The following is a 19,546-nucleotide window of genomic DNA, read 5'->3' as shown; positions in this document are numbered from 1 at the left end:
CTAATTGCAGTTCTGAACTGCTTTAAATGCACCTTGGAATCAACGAAACTAATTGTATAAAAATATTTATTTCCGTCAAGATTTTTTTTTACATTCAAGGCCATTCATAAATTTTATATTTTGTCAAAAACTCAAAAAAGTAGCTAACTTTAATGCTATGCATAAGGCAATAGGTTCAAAGTATATTAGCAACTATAGGTCTAGCGCTAGATCAGTCCTGAGGGGAGGGGTAACATTGACGTAATTATGACGTGCCAGAGCATATAAATCTGAAGTCTCACTGACTTTTGACGTTACAGAAACACGATATTGTGGTGTGAACCCACTCGTAACACAAGCTTATTTATCTTACCACAAGGGGCTAACGGGACTATTAGTAATTGTGCAATACAAATTGCTGCTCTCATACCTCAGGCACTGAGATAAGAGCTAGACATATAGTGCTGTTTTGCCTCACAAAGTGTCTTGCAATCTATTCCCCAGTCGTGTCTGGCCCGGGCGGCGCAGACACGGCCTCGTCCTATATGTTGAGCGCGCGCTTGCGCGGCGGTTCGCGCGCGGCGGCCCCGCGGTACCGGCGGCGCGGCGCGCGCGGCGTCTCGGGCTCCGGCGGCGCGGACGCCGTCACGAGGTTGCGAGCGTTGCCGAACGACGGCGCCTGCCCGATCGTCTCCTGGAACTGTCGCACGCGCTCCACTAGCTCCTCGTCGTTCTCGATCAGCTCCTCGATCTGCAACGAAACATTTTTTAAGATACTAGCTTTCACTAAAGCCTGGTCCGTGAGCACACTCACTGCGGGCGCGCGTCGCACAATCGCGACAGCAATATAATTACGCGCGAGCGATAAGGATGGGGTCATTGGACGGGATTCTACGTGCTCACGGACCAGGCTTTAGATGCTTCGTTCAAACGAAAGTTAGGACAGAAAGTACTCTAGTGGTAATCACGGAGCGGGAGACATCGTGTAGTAGACGATCCCACTTTGTAAACCGACGATCCCACTTTGTAAACCGACGATCCAGTGAAGGTCCAATCCAGTCCATCCCAGTCTTAGTGGAAATCTTTGGTGGGGAGTCTTTTGACCAGCAGCAGACCTCTTTTGGCTAAAACGACGACCAGAAACAAATTAAATAAATATAAGCATAGCAGTGACGTGACATACCTCGTGCCGGTAGTCGTTGAGCAGGTCGGTGGCGATGCGCACGAGATATGCAGCCACTTGCCCGCCGCGCGCGCGCAGCCGTCCGTATAGCCGCAGCACGGCCGGCACCAGTACTTCCGCTACGGTGCGCTTCATTTTCTGCAAAGAAAATATATTTCTGTATAGTTACTATTCATTACAACGCTATTTTCCACTGAAGGCTGTAACACGATGCAAATATATTTGTTTTAGACCTGCTCAGGCTGCGGAGCTAAACACGTGGTGGAGACTTCTAATATGCGGTACCCGTTTGAACATCTTTCCCCCGAGAAAAAGGTTGGAAGTAATAAAATTGTTACGGGACTATTCCCACCACTGAAACTCCTGTGTAGCCAGGATCTACAGCTTGACCGCCACAAAAACCCAACCAATGAAGGTCAAGTTTGTCCCGAGGGAAAGTTAAACTGTCATTGGACCCGCAACGAAATTAATCAGAAGAACATAGGAGCAGTTTAAAATTGTTAGGCAGCAAATAAATAACGAGAAGGCACTCACATGGGACACTATGTTTGTAGTTACACGTTCTTGGAGATCGTCGATATCTGCATCACCGCTATTTTTTTCAGGTTTTTCTGAAATAATTTTAGCAATATTATACTCTTACTCTCTGCAGAACTAATTACTCTTATGATTAATGAAGTATTGAATGAACAGTCAGGTCATTCCCACTATACATTACATAAATGGCGGAAGAGGTTCAAATTGATCTGTGTAATCAAATGAAATACATTTTTAGGTTGTTGCCAACGCGAACAAACACCAGGCAGCTTCATCCTAGTACCGCAAAGTAGCGTGACGGTATCCAACAGCGCCGCATTGAGCGCGGGCGAGATTCCCTCGTCGCCCTCGTGGCTCAACACTTCGCGCGCCAGTCTGCATTGGACGTTCAGTTTCTGCACTAGCGCCAACCGCTGCTGCACCGCCGTAGACTCATCGAGTCATTCGCAAGTCCCTAACGAATCATTAAGTCCACCACTCACTCGGTAGCTTCATCCTAGGCCCGCAGAGTAGCGTGATGGTATCCAACAGGGCAGCATTGAGCGCGGGCGAGAGCTCCTCGTCGCCCTCGTCGCACTCGTCGGCCGCGTGGCCCAGCACTTCGCGCGCCAGTCGGCACTGGACGTTCAGTTTCTGCACTAGCGCCAACCGCTGCTGCACCTCGCCGTAGACTCGAGTCGTTTGCAAGTCCCTAAAGTGTCATTAAGCCAAACACTCACTCGGCAGCTTCATCCTAGGCCCGCAGAGTAGCGTGATAGTATCCAACAGGGCAGCATTGAGCGCGGGCGAGAGCTCCTCGTCGCCCTCGTCGCACTCGTCGGCCGCGTGGCCCAGCACTTCGCGCGCCAGTCGGCACTGGACGTTCAGTTTCTGCACTAGCGACAACCGCTGCAGCATCACGTCGTAGATGAGTTGGCGCGCGTCGAATGATATGCTCTCTGCTGTTATCAGAACAATGAATTGTTTTGTTAAAATGAAGTTCTAAATAGCAAGACACAGTTTTCAAAGCGGTGTATTCTCTAATTCATACAGAATTGCATACTTTTGGCAGAATCACAGACGTAACCGTCATCTCAAAAAAATAAATGATAACATTAAAAACTAGAGACGGCAGTGTAGAAAAATTTGCATACTTAAATACGAGGAGTCAAAATGACAAAGCCATACCGCTGTCCTCTTTGTTGTAGTATATGACGCAGTCCACGAAGTGATGGTATATGGTGTCGGTGGTGAGGCAGCAGGTGACGTAGTACTCGGCTGGTTCTCGCACGTCGTGGTCTTCGTCTGCTAGTAACGCGCAGTATCTAAAATTGAGATATAATGCACATTTAATTAGTTTCGAGATTTCGATCAAAATTTAGATCACCATTAGACTAAGCACACTAGTGCAGCGACAGTGCAGTGACAGACGAATCAAGAAGCCATATCATATTCGATGAAGGTGCTTCGGCATTTATGTCTAGACAATTTATTTATAGCTGTATTTCCACAGACAGAGAGCATAAGGTAGGGCGATATGAATTTAGTTTTAATCTGCCCTATTCTGATTTATAATGATAATGATGTCGCGCGCGCGTCGCTCGGAGCCGTAACACGTATACTAGACCCGCTGCGTAAAAAAAAATCGTTTGAGTGGTAAAAATTATAAAATAATGGACAAAATTTATACCCAAGTGAAGCTCGAAAACTAAGCTACAGTTTGGTGAAAACAGTGCAGTTATAACTATACGCATTAGTGAGCAGTAATCAAAAACATTTCAAAATAAAATTAACGGACACAACACAACAGTGCACTACAGTGGACGAGCGACGTGAATCATCATCATCGCGTCGACGAACGAGTGCCCGAGCGCAATACGAATCACCGGGGTCATCGACCTCTGTTGAGCACTGCTACAGACACAAACTTTCGACTGCATCTGACAAGCTACCGTGGCGCAATCGGTGTGGGTTGAGTTCTACCTCACTTAGAATCAGAGAGCCGTGGTTCGAGTCCAAGAGGCAATATTATTTTTGCTTTTTATTTTTTCTTTTCCTGCGTGACTACTATTCAAAATGTCTGTACCGAAACAGAGGGGCAAAATTAACAACTATAAATGTCATAAATGTGGGAAAAATTGCGATGCACGAGATACAGTTCAATGTGTTAAGTGTAATAATCGATACGAGTTTGATTGCGTTGGCCTATCGGAGAAACTGTATCGTATCATGGACAAAGGTTGGAAATGTACTTCCTGTTCCCAAAAACAGAATAAAGTCAAGACTTCCAATTCAGGCCCCACAAATATAACATTAAGAAAACGCAAAGAGATGGTAAAAACGTCTAAAACCATCAACTCGCCACAAACATCAGAGACCCCCGGAAAAGCAACACTTTTGACATCCCCCTCTATATCACCGGTATGTGAATTGGAAGACTATGTTGACTCCCATATTATAACAAGGGACATAGAATCCGATGAATCTTACATAGGCACAGAGCGAATGTCAAAGAGTGTAGAACACACATTGCCCAATAATACTTTGACCGAATATGAATTGAGAGAAGAGAATGAGCAATTAAAAATAAATCTCATTTCTACTGAGTCTGAGTTAGAAAACAAAATACTCGAAAACAATGACCTGAATAAATGCATAATAAAGCTGACAAAAGAACTAAATCTATTACGGAGTCTTTGCCTAGCTCCCTGCCCAGTGCCAAAGCAACCTACTATGCAGATATCCCGTTTTTACACGCCGCAAAAGTCGCACACTGCTTCGGAAAGGAAGACCGCTGACAACACCCACGACTTCAGCTATCTTCAAAGAAAAATCACGGCACTTAAACAATCACTTTTAAATGCCCAAACCGAAATAGATAATCTTAACGTACAGATTAGTAATCTTAAACAAAAATTAAATATGGGAATTACAATCAACGGCCAAACAATGGAAAGAAATGTATCGGCAAATAGCCCTAGAAGTATACAACACCAACATGAAGAATCATCCCATAAACAAACGAAAAAACCGCATACCATTTATATTGTAGGCGATGAACAATTAAGAGGTTTATCTACTGCTATATTGAGTTCCAGAATGGGAAAATGGAACGACAAATATACTACTTCTGCGACTATTCTAACGGATGCTTCAAGTTCTGAAATGTTACAGTGCTGTCAAAGTCTATCAAAACAATTGACTAAAGACGATATAGTTATTTTAGGGTTTGGTACTCATGACAATTGTATTCATAAATTTCACTCTAACTTGTGCATTGCTATTGATATGCTTTCTAAATCCACTATTTACATTGTTCCTATACTAAGAAATGCATACTTTAATGAGATTCAATTATTTAATTGCATGAAATTGTGGACAAAACACTTCGAAAAATGTACTCTAATTGACATTAATGATTTGACCTCATATTCTGACTATAATTTAAAAAGAATTATTTGTAATAAAATTAATGTAATTATTGATTATTGTGAATATAAAAACCAATTTTTGACATGTAAAAATCTACGTAAATTAATGAAAAATAATTTAAAACAAGATTATGTCACACGCACCGACAAATTACCAAAGAGAGGCACGATCCCTTTCTATTTTAAGGTTCTGAACAATTCACTTAACAGTAATAATGACCAATTACTATTAAATTCTGTAGTAGTTGATGTACCAACCGATACTAATGGTAGTAAAATGTTTTTTCGAGACTAAAGACTCTAACTTTATAATCTTGCATCAAAACATTGCTAGTATTTTATCAAAAAAAGAAATATTAGACCTTATCATTTTGGATTTAATTGAAGAAAACAAGGAACCTGATATTGTATGTCTAACAGAAACTTTTCTAGAGGCAGGTCAAGAGAATTATGTAAGACTTGACAATTATCAAATGGTATCTTCCTTTTGTAGAAATAAAAAGCGAGGTGGTACATGCATATTAGCAAAAAAGGGCATCGCTTGTAGAGACTTATTATGTATCAAAAAATATGCCACCCAAAAAACTTTTGAATGTAGTGGTATCGAGCTCTTAGGAAATAATTTGATTATCATTTGTTTGTATAGAATACCAATGTCGGATCCAAATGTTTTCTTGACTAATCTTGACAATTTATTAAATGACATATTCAACAAATTTAAATATAAAATTAAAATTGTCTTAGCTGGTGACTTAAATATTAACACACTAAATAAGAACAAAATTACAGAGAATCTGCAGGACTTGCTTCAGAATTACAATTTAACACAGCATATCACAGTACCGACTCGTAAAAAGTCATGTATTGACCATTTAATTAGTAACATAGATGACGCCTATCCCGAAGTTTTACCACTTCATATTTCCGATCATGAAACTGCACAGTTACTGAGTTTCCCCATAAAAAATAAATACAAAGGACCCCTATCGTATTCCTTTTTTAGGCGTGACTATAGTCGTCAAAATATGTATAAATTTAAAAAACACCTAAAAAGCATTACATGGACAGAAGTTTATAACGAAACCGACATTAATAAAAGTTTCAATAAATTTCACGAATTATTCACGCTTCTCTATAAACTTTGTTTTCCAAAAATTAAAATAAACGTTGACTTATTAAAAAGACATAAAAACAATTGGGTGACTAATGGATTGAAACTGAGTTGCAGAAAGAAACGGAAACTACGATATAACTATTACAACAATAAAACACAACATAATAAAAACAAATATTCAAATTATTCAAAACTTCTAAGAAAATGTATATATGTCTCTAAAAGAATATCTAACATTGACTTTATGCGTAAGAGTGAAAATAAGTGCAAGGCATCTTGGACTCTAATTAAAAAAGAATTAAATAACACAAAATATTCTCTTAAACATATTAAAAAGCTACAGGTAAATAATTTGACTCTGACGAATCCCCATAGCATAGCTACAGCCTTTAATGATCAATTTGTAAATGAATTCAATAATTATGACCAAAGTTTTAAAATAAATAATACCAACCAAACACTAAAATTGGGCTCTATGTTTCTAAAGCCTGTTGCGGAGACAGAAGTAAAAACAGTGGTAATGTCTCTAAAAAACACAAAAGCAGAAGGATTCGATGAAATATGTACTAAAGTTCTGAAGGATTGTGTGAGTGAACTTATTACTGTTCTAACTCACCTAATTAACTTGTCTTTTTCCTCTGGCGTATTTCCAGAACAACTTAAACTCACTACTGTAAAACCTTTGCATAAAAAAGGTAACGAGGATGAAATTGATAATTATCGTCCTATTGCCATCATATCAGTTTTTTCTAAGATATTTGAAAAGTGTTTCTACAAACAGCTGGTTGATTACTGTAACAGGTTTAATTTATTACATAGAGATCAATACGGATTCCAAAAAAATAAATCCACCACTTTGGCTATACATAGGTTTTTGGAAACTGTTTTAACAGGTATAAATAATAAAAAATTGACAACTGGTATATTTATTGATCTGTCTAAGGCATTTGATCATGTATCACATCAACTACTAGCACAAAGGCTTGATATGATTGGTGTACGGGGACTCGTGTTGAAATGGATAATGTCATATACTAGTAATAGAAAACAATGTGTAGTTGTAGATACATTAAACAATAAAAATGAGATAATATCGTGCTCATCACAATATAAATATAACCAATGTGGTGTACCACAAGGTAGCGTATTAGGGCCAATTTTATTTATTATATACATCAATGACATTTTTAATGCAACTGGACATCATCAATGTATCGCATTTGCAGATGACATATCTATTACGGTAACTTCAAATAACATAGTGACAGAACATGAGAATGACGTAAATGCAACTATTAATGACATAATTAAATTTCTTGACATGCATAGTTTAAAAATTAATCTGACTAAAACAAAATATATACAATTTAATAAATATAAACATATTAATCTTGACATTAAATATAAAGATATAGACATTAATAAAGTAGATCAAATAAAATTTTTGGGAATAATAATTGACAAAGATCTTAATTGGAAAATGCATATAGATAGTATTTGTAGCCGTATCAATTCATTTGTATATGCTCTAAAGTGTGTCAGATCAGTCACTAATCTAGGTACGGCAATCACGGCCTACCATGCTTATGTAGGGTCTTTATTACGGTATGGACTATTGATATGGGGCAATAGCCCTCATATCAATAGAGCATTTATTGCTCAAAAAAAATGCCTTAGAGCAATGTATGGTGTTCCCCCGCGTACGTCCTGCCGTCCTCTATTTAGTCAGACGCAATTACTAACTCTGACTTCTCTTTACATATTTGACACATGTGTATTTGTTATGCAGAATAAGCACTTATTTAAACGGGCATGTGATTACTATCCAAGAAATAGTAGAGACGCAAACAGGTTGGTACTTCAGGTCACCCCAAAAACAGTGCAGTACAAAAATAGCTGTTTAATCATGTGTATTAAAATCTATAATAAAATACCCAAAGAATTTAGGACATTAAGCATTTGTAATTTTAAGAAACATTTGAGTAAATGGTTGCTATCACTGACACTTTACGATTTAAAAGAGTTCTTTGACTTGCTGTAGTTTTGTTCTTCTTTAGAATCGTCGCTAATATTGTCGTGTTTCTAATTTAACTTTTGCATGCTAATAATAATTTAGCTAAACATGTATAGTTCTCACTGTCTGTACCTAACATCTTTATATACCATGTTTAATTGCAAATAAATGATTATGATTATTATTATGATTATAGGTTGAGGCCGAAGCTGCTGATTGGGTTTCAGTACGAGTTGAGTGCGACTGATCTGTGAATTGTTCTTACTTTTGATTTAGCTTACCGGTAAAGCGTGCAATGTGGAAGTCATTGGGTGAGGCCTATGTCCAGCAGTGGACGTCCTGTGGCTGAAATGTTGATGATGATGACAGAGTAAATACAAATGAGTAGGTCATCTTCATAGAAACGCCCGAGCGCGGTTTGTATGTGAGCGCGCCAACACGTATGCGGCGCGCACGCACACACTAACAAAATTTAGCGTGGATTAGCGGTGAGATGCGCTAATCCACCCTAACTTTTGATGAATGCTGATGATGATTACCGGTAATACAGCGGCGTGCGCAGACGCAGGTAGCCGGCCAGGAGTAGCCTCGTGAGCGCGCGCGCCGTGGCCCGCCGCAGCGGGGCCGCCGCCTCAGGCGCCAGGCAGCCGCAGACCGAGCCCAGCAGCGGCTCCACGATGCACGTGTACCTAGGAGCGTGATAACATTGGACTCAGCACAGATAGTGTCATATTTACGATTAGCTGTCTAGTTCCAGCAGAGTTAGGACCACCCCCACTTTTCCAGTGGTTATCGTAAGAGGCGGCTAAGGGAGAAGTATCAACATCATCGTGCTTGACCCACGCGAGGAGTGTAGGCCGAATCCTTTCTTTTGCCTCTAATAAATTAGAGAGCATTGTCTTCCTGCAGTGGAAACCGAATGACCCTGATGACTGATGATAATTACGATGTCGGCACATAAGTTTAACAAATCTACCTCGTAATTATAAGTATTTTTTACGTCAGGAAATGGCCGATGGGGATGACCAGAGTAGGTGGTGAGGAGAGTCCCTACCAGTACCGTGTACCAACCTGGTGCAAATGTCGGTGAGGGCCAGCAGCGCATTGATGCGCGCGGGCAGTGGCGCCGTTGGCTCCTGCAGCAGCGCGGCCAGCGGCCCGGCCGCGTCCGCCGCCGCCGCGCGCGAGCGGACGCATAACCGGCCTAGTCCTGCCACGCTGGTGCCACGACGCTCCTCGCACCACTCTGCACAGTACATTTACAGTAACTGATAAGAGAATAGGACACGTTCTTTAATGAAAATTCCTGTAATTAACTCAAAATACGACATCAACGAGTACGGGTATGGATAATTTGCAAACAAAATAAGAAGAAATTACGTTTTGTCAGTTCGTTAAAGGTGTATGAAAAAAAAACCAATTTATGACTGCGAGATAGCACACAGATAGTCTGCAGTCAATACACAATCCTACTAATATTATAAATGCGAAAGTTTCTATGGATGTCTGGATGTTTGTTACTCTTTTACGCAAAAACTACTGAACGGATTTTGATGAAACTTTACAGTATTATTGTTTATAGCCCAGAATAACATATAGGCTATAATTTATGAAGATCTTTGACAAACTAAATGTCACGCGGGTGAAGCCGCGGGCAAAAGCTAGTAGTTAATAACGTACCAGGCGGCGGGTCGGGCACGGCGGCGAGGAAGAGCCGCAGCAGCGCGGCGGAGGGCGGCGCGGGCGCCACCAGCGACAGGTCGGCGGCGCGCACCCACTCCTCCAGCTCGCCGCCGTTCAGCGCGCGCCGCTCCGCTGGTGAACAATCATAGCCGCATGGAAGAACTTTCGATAACAACTTTGTACCGGTCACAGATACGAAGATGATGAAAAAACAATATTTTGGAAACTTTTGCAGATTCGATCTTCCCATACGTAATTCGTAATTGTTTTTTAAAGATAAGATAGCGCACATAATGGACGACAGTTTCGTTGACAAGTCATCTTTGCTGTCTTTCAACTGTCTTCTAATGAAACAATTTTTCACATACCTAGTTGAAATATTTACAAATGATCTGAAACATATTTTTGTGCATCTTCACAAACATTTTGACTCAACGTTTGTAAACCGGCAATAGAAAATCAATATTACTTACACAGTTGCATTAGTTCAGTTGCCCACAGTAAGTTAGAAGGGTCGAGATGTGCCGCAAGAGCAGCACATGCGATTCTGCAACCTAGAAGAGTACACATTTACAGAACCTGTATTTTGATACAACTAGCCTTCCTAGACATTCTTGTCTCCCAACAACAGCGAATGCCGTGAAACCCTAGGAAAGTGTAGTAAAACACTTGCTTACGTGATTTGAAATTATAACCAGGCCTGTTCATCTCCGCGAGTTTACATCGAAAACAAAACACGCACGATGCCCACCTACAGGATACTATTCGACAAGGCCTCACATACGAGCGAACATTGACTCACGCACGCGTATTCTTGTGTATGATGGAAGAAAATAAAGAAAATAGTGTACTAAATACTGTGCAGTATTTAACTGCCTAAATAATAATAAAAACACAGAATGTACTTTTTTAAGTTGCCTCAAGACACTGAGAGGTAAATAAGTAGTTAATATTATTCATGATAATTCATGCTAAATCATGTATTTCCTCCGCCATTTTCCGCAGTTTGGCACCTCACGTCACATCATTTTACCGAAGTCAGCCCTAAAGCTTCGGCGCAGTGCCGATCACTGACGTTTGTCAACAAAATGGTGCTTGACTCTTGTGACAGGCTAAATTACACCATATTGTCAATGACATTGAGCATACATTTTTTTAAATACCTTCGCGAAGTAAAACTTCTGTACGTAGTACTTATTATTATTCTGTGTTATAACCAGCAACAGATGATGAGCGCTCAACGCGGGTTTTGTCAGCGCGCGTTTACAACTATATGAAGAAACGCTCGTTAGCATTTGTAGTGTACTTACGAGAATAAAATACACGTAGTTGTAAATATGCGCGTTAGCAAAACGCGCATTTAGCTCTCATTATCTAAACGTGGCCTAAGCAAGCTTTTCTACTAGTACGTTTGGAAGAATTTCTCAAACATAAAGTTAACATCGTTATTTAATTAACTTCAGAAAATGTTTGCCAATTACCGTCGTCCCCGGCGGCCGCGAGGCGCTTGACGAGGTGGTCGCGCAGCGCCGTGCGCGCGGCGTCGCCCAGGCAGCGCGCCCACGTGCTCAGCAGCTCCAGCGTCAGCGGCATCAGGCGCGGGTCGTGCTCCTGGATGTGGAAAGAAATATTCTTAACGCATTGTAAGTTCGGTCGCTTCCTTTTCGGCCGGTACAGTCTTTAATATCAGTCGATATTCACTGCACTTGTGAATAAGTACTGTCGCTCTAAAACTGGTTGTGAGGAGCAGCAATCGTTAAGATCCTGTCGGCTATTTTAATGAGCATACAGTACCCGAAGCTAAACACTATGGCGTTGTGTCGTTGTAATACAGGCTAATTTATGTAGTCTGTACATACCGCGTCGCCGCGGGCCAGCGTGTAGTAGTAGTCGAGCAGGAAGCCGAGCTCGGTGTAGTCGACGTGGCGCGCGGCGCTCGTGAGCAGCACCAGGCACTGCAGGTCGCGCGCGTCGCTGCCCACGCGCAGGTGCGTGCTCACAATGTCTATGAGCCGGTGGCTGCGCACATTATTGCAATAAATACCTAGTATAGCTTGTATAAACAGGTTTCTTAAGCTTCAACCACACCAACGCGTGCATATCGCCATCGCCGGCGCGATCATAGGCCAATGACAGGTCGCGCGGACTGTCATGGGTCGCGCGACATGTCATTAACCTATGATCGCGGCGGCGATGGCGATCTACACGCGTTGGTGTGGTTGAAGCATAAAAGAGTACAGGGATTTACTAGATCTCAGAAACAGTTGGCAGTCAAAGTAATGAATAAAATGGACATCAAATGCTGTATTTGTTCCCAGTTTTGCCAAGGACTTAACGAGCTTAAAACAGTCGGTTTTTTTAATAATTTGTACCGTGCTTCTGAGGCCGATAGAAGACCACAAGTCAGAATGCGTGTATTTTAAGCTGGTTTATAGAGCTAAATGAATGACCCAATACAATCAATTTTTGGTAGAGGTATTCTAAAGTAAGAAAGTACAACCACAACACAAACGGTTAGTTATGTAACTTACCTTATACATTTGGAGGATTTATTCAACAGTGTGCAGGCTTTCTGTAGATGCCTCCTCATGTTGTGCCGGGTAACAGCCGCCAAGAACTTCCATGGCAGCTGGTCTTCGACAACATTTACGTCATATTTCCTGAGGCGATCTATTAATATCTGCTGTACTAGTGTTACTACTTGTTCCTGAACCTGTTGAAATATTAATTTACAACTTTGACAATATACAGGGTGACTGGAACTGAACCCGCCATAGCTAATACGCGTATAGAGGAGGTCATTTGCTAATTATTGAACCTCATTTTCTATGGCTAAAGTTTTATAGTTTAGGAGATATGTCAATTTTTATACTTTTTTCAGATTTTTCCGAAATTTGACCTAAAAACTGCTTAATTTTTTTTTCTCGCGTGATTTAACTGATTTTTTTATTTGATACTAATACCGAATAAACCTTTAGTCAAATAAAATAAATTTCAGATCCAGATAATGATTGAATAACTAGTTGCGAGCCGCCAAAGTTCAACAAAAGTACAAACCACGATAAAAAATTCAAGTTCGAATTCGATTTAAAAAAAACTAATGGTGATAATGGATTGCCAATTATCTTAAAAATATCTCTACCTTCTCTTCTTTCCAATGATATATCACACGTAGTAATTAGATATTAAAATTTATTAAAAATTCAAAGTTTATGGAAGAAAATGGAGTAATAATACGAAAATTATCCATACCATTATCACCATTAATTCTTTTTTAAATCGAATTGAAGTAGAATTTTTTATCGTGGGTTGTACTTTTGTTAGACTTTGGCGGCTCGTAACTTGCTATTCAATCATTATCTGGATCAGAAATTGATTTTATTTGAATAAAGACATATTCGATATTAATATCAAATAAAAAAAACTGTTGAAATCAAGCGAGAAAAAAAATTGAAGCAGTTTTTAGGTCAAATTTCGGAAAAATCTGAAAAAAGTATAAAAATTGACATATACCTATCCTAAATACTATAAAACTTTAGCCATAGAAAGTAAGGTTCAATAATTAGCAAATGACCTCCTCTATAAGCGTATTAGCTATGGCGGGTTCAGTTCCAGTCACACTGTATTCTGTGATACATGGACTTTTCTAAAAGGAGACAAAGGACAATTATTCACCTTATTTTCAGGATCCGAGAGTTGGTGCATCGGCCCCAAGAGGAAAGCGTCAAAGACCGCGTCACAGGGCGTATGCAACACGAGCTCGCCTAAAGCAGAGATGGCTGACGAGCGAACTAAGATACTCGCGTCCCGGCACAACCCTACCAGGATCTATAAAATAATTGAGAATGTTACTAGGTATGCAAAATCACTTGAAACCTATGTTACAGTTAAGCTTTTACATTTACAAATACATAAGTTTTTATTTCATTCAAAAATACCCAGTAGTTATGATTTTATAGGCATTCAAAGTTCGCTTAAATATTGAGTCCCGCCGACGGTCACGTGACCCCGTGTGACGTACATTCACAGCGTCCGCTCACTAGAAAACGGATATAAACATACTTAAATATTTTTTTTTTGTAAATACAAACTTATTATACATATTAACACCCAGACCCATCACAGAAATTAAAATTGAACCAAACCCAAACTTGATGCGATTGTGTCGTTTTATTGCGAATTACCTTCCAGCTCCATCATTAGACCCCGATTACTATATAGAATTAAAATACTCATCAATACAAAACGAACGAGCCCAAACTCGATGCATTTAAGTCGTTTTATTATAGAGTTCCTATGGCCACCTTCCAGCTCCATCATCAGATCAGCTCCATGTCATCATAATATTGCATGGTCATCCAAATCACATGTGTTTGCGAAATTTCAGGTTAATCGGTTGCCTGGAAGTGGGTCTTAATTCAGTTTGCAAGATTCCACCCATACAAATATGAGCCAGTCGTTGTAATATGACGTCACGCGCATAAAATGGCGAGCCGGCCGCCGCCCGCACTTTTAAAATTCAATATCTTGGAAACTAATTAACGTATCGAAATAATTCTTTCACGTGTATTTTTTATTTTTAACAGAGAATACAGAAAGCTAAAAAACAAAATTAGTGAACATTCTTCATTAGTACTTTTTTTTGTAATTAACAATGTGGTTAGAAGCAATGTTAGTATTTTCGCTTGCAATAGCTGAGTAATTTTTTTGTATTATGCTTAACACAAGGTACAAATTTTTTATATTTTTTTTTATTTTAAATTTAAAAGTATGCTTTTAAATAATAAAATTGTAACTTGTTGTTTGACTAAAATTGGAAGGTATAAAAAAGAAGTTACGGTCAAAGACCCTAAACCACTACAGAAAAACCACAATAGTAAAAAAAAAGTACTAAAGCCCGGTCTCTGAGCATGTAGAATTTTGTCTAATGACCCCAAGCTACCCATCCTTATTAATCGCGCGCACTCACTGCGGGCGCCCGTCGCACAGTCGCGACAGCAATATAATTACGCGCGAGCGATAAGGATGGGTATCTTGGGGTCATTGGACAAAATTCTACGTGCTTAGAGACCAGACAGTGTCATCAACAAAGAGCCCGATTGTGACCATTTTCGTAAACTAAATTATGTACTTACGCCCACGTCATTAGCGGAGGGTTTAGTAGGTTCTCCGTCTGGCTCGATGCCGGTCAACAACCGGTGCAGCAGGCCTACTGACGCCCGACGCACGGCCGCTCGCTCGTCACACACGCAGCGAGCGCACACCGCCATTAGGCGGGACACTTCGCCGTCACCGTTCAGATCCTATACAACAAAAGTAACATAGTTAACAAATACGCTTTTCCTTGAGATTATCTGAGGCAGGCTGGACCTGTCTCACGAGGTCCGATATTTCAGTCTCGTTTCTTCTCTATTTTTTCCTGAACATTCCAGATTTTCCAGAAAAGTGTGAAAGAGAAGCTATTTTGTGGAAGTGACAGATCAGACAATGCAAGAAAGAGGCCTACCGAGTGAGTAAGCGAGAGAGCCTGATGGTTTTCGCTACGGTATTGCCTTTTTGGCGAAAATTTCATGTTCATTTTCTTAATTACAAAACAGATTAATTAGCTAATTTGAACTAATTGACATGATGTTGCTAACATTAATCTTGATTCTTCTTGACGTCGCTAACATTTGACGTTTCAGAATCGTGACTATAGTGCGATTGTCATTTGTCAGTAGATGTAATTTTTTTATTGTTCCAGTCACCCGTATGGCGTGCTTCATGGGCGCGCGCGGGCTGGCCACGCAGTCGGCGAGCACTTGCAGCGCGCGCGTGCGCAGCGTGCTGGACACGTCGTTGACGCGCTCGTGCACGGCGCGCAGGATGTCGGCGTACGGGACCGTGTGCGGCCGCTGCCTGAGCAAGCCGGCCACGTCTTCCTCCGTTATTTCTTGGTCCTCCTACATTGGAAATGAAAAAAAAAAACTTTTTTTCTTTCAAAAATCACACCTTTTCCAACTGCATAAGATTCCACAGTATCTAGCTTGACGTGTCATCGTTTGTACAGTCAGCTTCAAATAAATAGTTTGAGACACCCAAAGGAGCCAAAAAGTACGCAAGACGTCCTTGTTACTAAATATAATAAGAATAAGAATTTTATCAATAATACTTATTTTGAAGTGAAGGAAATTATTAACACCTAGACTAAGCAAAATTGCCTGTATCATAGGTATCTTCATTAAACTACTACTAACTGGAATAAGGTTGTGTTGTCAACTGGCCAAAAGCCAATTTGGGTGTCACAAACTATTTGATGCTGACTGTAATACAACAGCAAGAAATATTTTATCAACTTTTCGATCCCTTATCATTAGTCTGATTGAAACTATGATAAAGCAAAGGAATGATTCTAGGTCATTTAAAAGTGAGGCATTCATATACATACATTATTTGGTGGAATTATAGTCTCTTGACTATCTTGACTGCTTTCATCTTCAGTCATCATTGCACTGCTAGTTTGTCCCTCCACTTCCATACTTGTGCTAGCTGTAGAGTCTCCAATTCCTGAATCTGATGCAGTATTTTCAGGCTGTTCACTTGGTTGTGCTTCAGATGATTCTATAAAATTGTACCCATTTTATCAAAGTATCTATCTCAGTGGCAAGCACAAGCGAGAAAACGAAGTCATCTTGAGTATGATCAAACTATCGATTCTCTGCCCATTATAGTTTAAACACAATCTCACATTTTCTTAAAAGTCATTATTTACATACCTGCATTTTCCACTGGCTTTTCAGGTATGGACTCTTGAGGTTTTACTTCTTCAGGTTCATTGCTAAGTAAGTTGGATAACATTTCCTGTAAAAATATATGATATATTTTGAGATATTTCTGTATAATCTTTTTAGACAAAATTATGATGTCAGCTGTTGGTGAAGCAATTGTTACCCAGTGCCATGTAGAAAATATTTCTTTTAGAATATTAAAGAAGATACCATTGCAATCTGACGATGTGAGATTTTTGATGTTGTTGACAGCTTGAGCAACCATTTCACAATATTTCGGTAAGATTTACGTGGCAGTAGACTCATCAGGCCAACAACCAACGAGACTCGAGCGGCGCGAACTTCTGCGCGTTCCTAATGTAAAAGAAGAAACATGATGACATATAGTTTTAAATAAAATATAAATTATATTTTCTACATACAACTACTTACCAAACCATCTAATGTGTAACAGAGATGTTGCAAAAGTACATTGTAACCAGGCAATGCTGCTTTACCATATTTACTCAGAAGCAGTCCAGAATACGTAACATACGACGCTCTTACAAGATTCTGTAAACAAAAAAGTAACTAGTGAATTAATTACTGTAGTGAGAACTATGAGTTAGCTTAGTAATCACTAAACTAGTCACCACCTAACTGGATTCAGTTAGGTTGTCATTTTCCACATTTCTTTGCTTAAAATAACATTGGATATTATAAAACATTACATACATTAGCATTTCTGGTATCAACAGATGCTGCAACCAGTTTTGGAAGAATGCACTTGAAAAGTAGTTTTATAGCTTCTTTGTTTGGCTCTTCATTAACCTCGCATATTAATATATCAATCATTTCATAGATAACTCTTGATAAATTAGCAAGTTCAATTTTATCTGAAAATTAAAAAAAAAGTATGAAAAATAATATTATGTATAATTCAAAATTTAGCAATGAGACAACACCATTTTTATACTTACCAATATTCAACTTATTAACAATAGCACCTCCAGTAATATCTACTAAATTACTCAGGATGTCTTCAAAATTCATATCATTTGAGTTGAGCTGAAGCGTCTCTATTATAGCTCTTAGATCAATGACAAAGTTTCTTAGCTCTCTTATCACTGAATTTACTTCCCGAGTCAACTCTTTGGTATTGAAGTAATTTTCTTCATTGTCACACATAATTTTTGGAAATCCAAGACAACCAAGGGAATGTGCAAAAAGTTGGGAGTGATAAATATGATAGGCCTTATACCCAGGAACGGATAACAATTTGTAATACAAACGCGATGCAAGCAAAGCATTGTTTCTATATTCTTTAGAAACAACGTTCTTACTGCCTTGATCAATGTAATATGCAATGATGGCTAAAAGTTTTTGGTGTCGGACATGAGTTGACAAAGCAGCCCAAGATTTTTCCTCGACGCTATCTTCAGTATTGAGCCATTCATCAAAGGATTTCATGATTTTCTTGATTACTGAACGAATATTGTCTTGAGCATCAATAGCAGCTTCATACTCGGTGGAAATTTCACCGAATTCAAGAAATTCTGAATAGTAAATACCCTGGACCCAATCATCATCAAGACAATCTAAGTGAATATTCTTTAGTTCGTTTAATACTTGATCCATTTTAACATTAAACCACCAGGAATTTTATTTACAACAGCTAAACAAACAAATTAAACATGACCACCACTCGCTGTATGCTTTGTTTGGTATTGTCAGTGTCAGTAATGTCAGTTTGACATTTTTGACAGTGGGGGCGTTTGGCGAAAAATAGCGTTTGTTAGAAATTGTTAGAAGAATGGCGATTGCCATGGCAACCGCCAAAAACTTTAGCATGTTTTTGGCTAGAAGGCTAGGTCTATATCTGTGGCTAGGATAGGACACCTTAAAAAAAAGGACACCTTTTCTAAACTTCAAAAGTGACGATTCCATATTTTTTTTACACTAAAAGGATCTATTTTACTTACTAGTGCTAGCTAGCGCTATTTTCCGCTAAACGCCCCCGAGGTCATTTGATGACTGCACACAGACAAACTAGAGTCCGACTGAGTCAAAATAACTTTCCTGTGAGCTAGCCATCGAAAATTGAGTTAAGAATGAGCTAAAAGTAGAATCGAAAATAGAAATAGTAAGATTATTTTAAATATTACGTCTCTGCTTTTTGTATGTGAGCGGAATGGAATACGAGCAGTGCGCAGTGCCCCGATTGCGCTAAATATTTTCAACATATTTTCAACTACAACGCGACTAGACGACGAACGAAACTCACAAATTCGTCGCGCGGTCGGTATCGCTTTGACAGCTAGTTCAAACGAACTCAAAACGCAACTGCTTCTTTGTGTTAAAGCTGAAAGAAAGCTACTTTTTCCCAGTGTTGCCAGAAGGTTACTTTTGTAACCTTTTAGGTTACTTATGAACTGCATTGGTTACTTTTAGGTTACACTAATGAAAAGGTTACTTTTAGGTGATTTTTCAGAAATTGTAGAATTAACTTTTACAGGTTAATCAGTAAAAAATATTAATAGTGTCAATTTAAAAATTATGTCATAAACTGCATTTAAACATGAATTAGATTATTATTTGTTAAAAAAATGAGGTTTAGCGAATGTTTTTCGATAATAAAACGCAAATCCATGAAACGTTTTTATACGACCGCGACCGGTCTCTGTTCGGTCTTCATGGAATGGTCAAAATTTTAAATTTAGGGAAACGATCGATGATCAATTGTATTCATTTTCCATCCATGAACAATCGCTCCCCCCCCCCCCCCCGAATGAAGGTTACTTTTTATTCAAAAAGGTTACATTTTTTCATATTTCTGGTAATTTCTGACAAGACCCGACTGGCAACACTGCTTTTTCCACT

The 19,546-nt window shown here is 39.4% G+C and overlaps 1 protein-coding gene across 1 annotated transcript; it reads right to left on the bottom strand.

Moving 5' to 3' along the window:
• Positions 1-59: 59 nt before the first annotated feature.
• LOC135072809 (condensin-2 complex subunit D3-like) lies at positions 60-18,380 on the bottom strand. Its single transcript, XM_063966846.1, has 21 exons — positions 17,647-18,380; positions 17,402-17,562; positions 17,120-17,239; positions 16,898-17,041; positions 16,676-16,760; positions 16,348-16,520; positions 15,668-15,862; positions 15,056-15,223; positions 13,596-13,748; positions 12,452-12,633; positions 11,780-11,939; positions 11,402-11,531; positions 10,394-10,474; positions 9,918-10,052; positions 9,309-9,483; positions 8,777-8,926; positions 2,867-3,003; positions 2,419-2,637; positions 1,697-1,773; positions 1,163-1,300; positions 60-730 (listed from the first exon to the last, which is right to left on the bottom strand). Exons 1-21 carry the CDS (start codon positions 18,302-18,304, stop codon positions 521-523), a joined length of 3,651 nt encoding a protein of 1,216 aa, XP_063822916.1. The 5' UTR covers positions 18,305-18,380; the 3' UTR covers positions 60-520.
• Between the last annotated feature and the right edge of the window lie 1,166 nt (positions 18,381-19,546).

This window comes from Ostrinia nubilalis, chromosome 6, assembly GCF_963855985.1.
Source record: "Ostrinia nubilalis chromosome 6, ilOstNubi1.1, whole genome shotgun sequence".
In the NCBI taxonomy this organism is placed as follows: Eukaryota; Metazoa; Arthropoda; class Insecta; order Lepidoptera; family Crambidae; genus Ostrinia; species Ostrinia nubilalis.
This window is presented reverse-complemented; position numbering and strand designations above follow the sequence as displayed.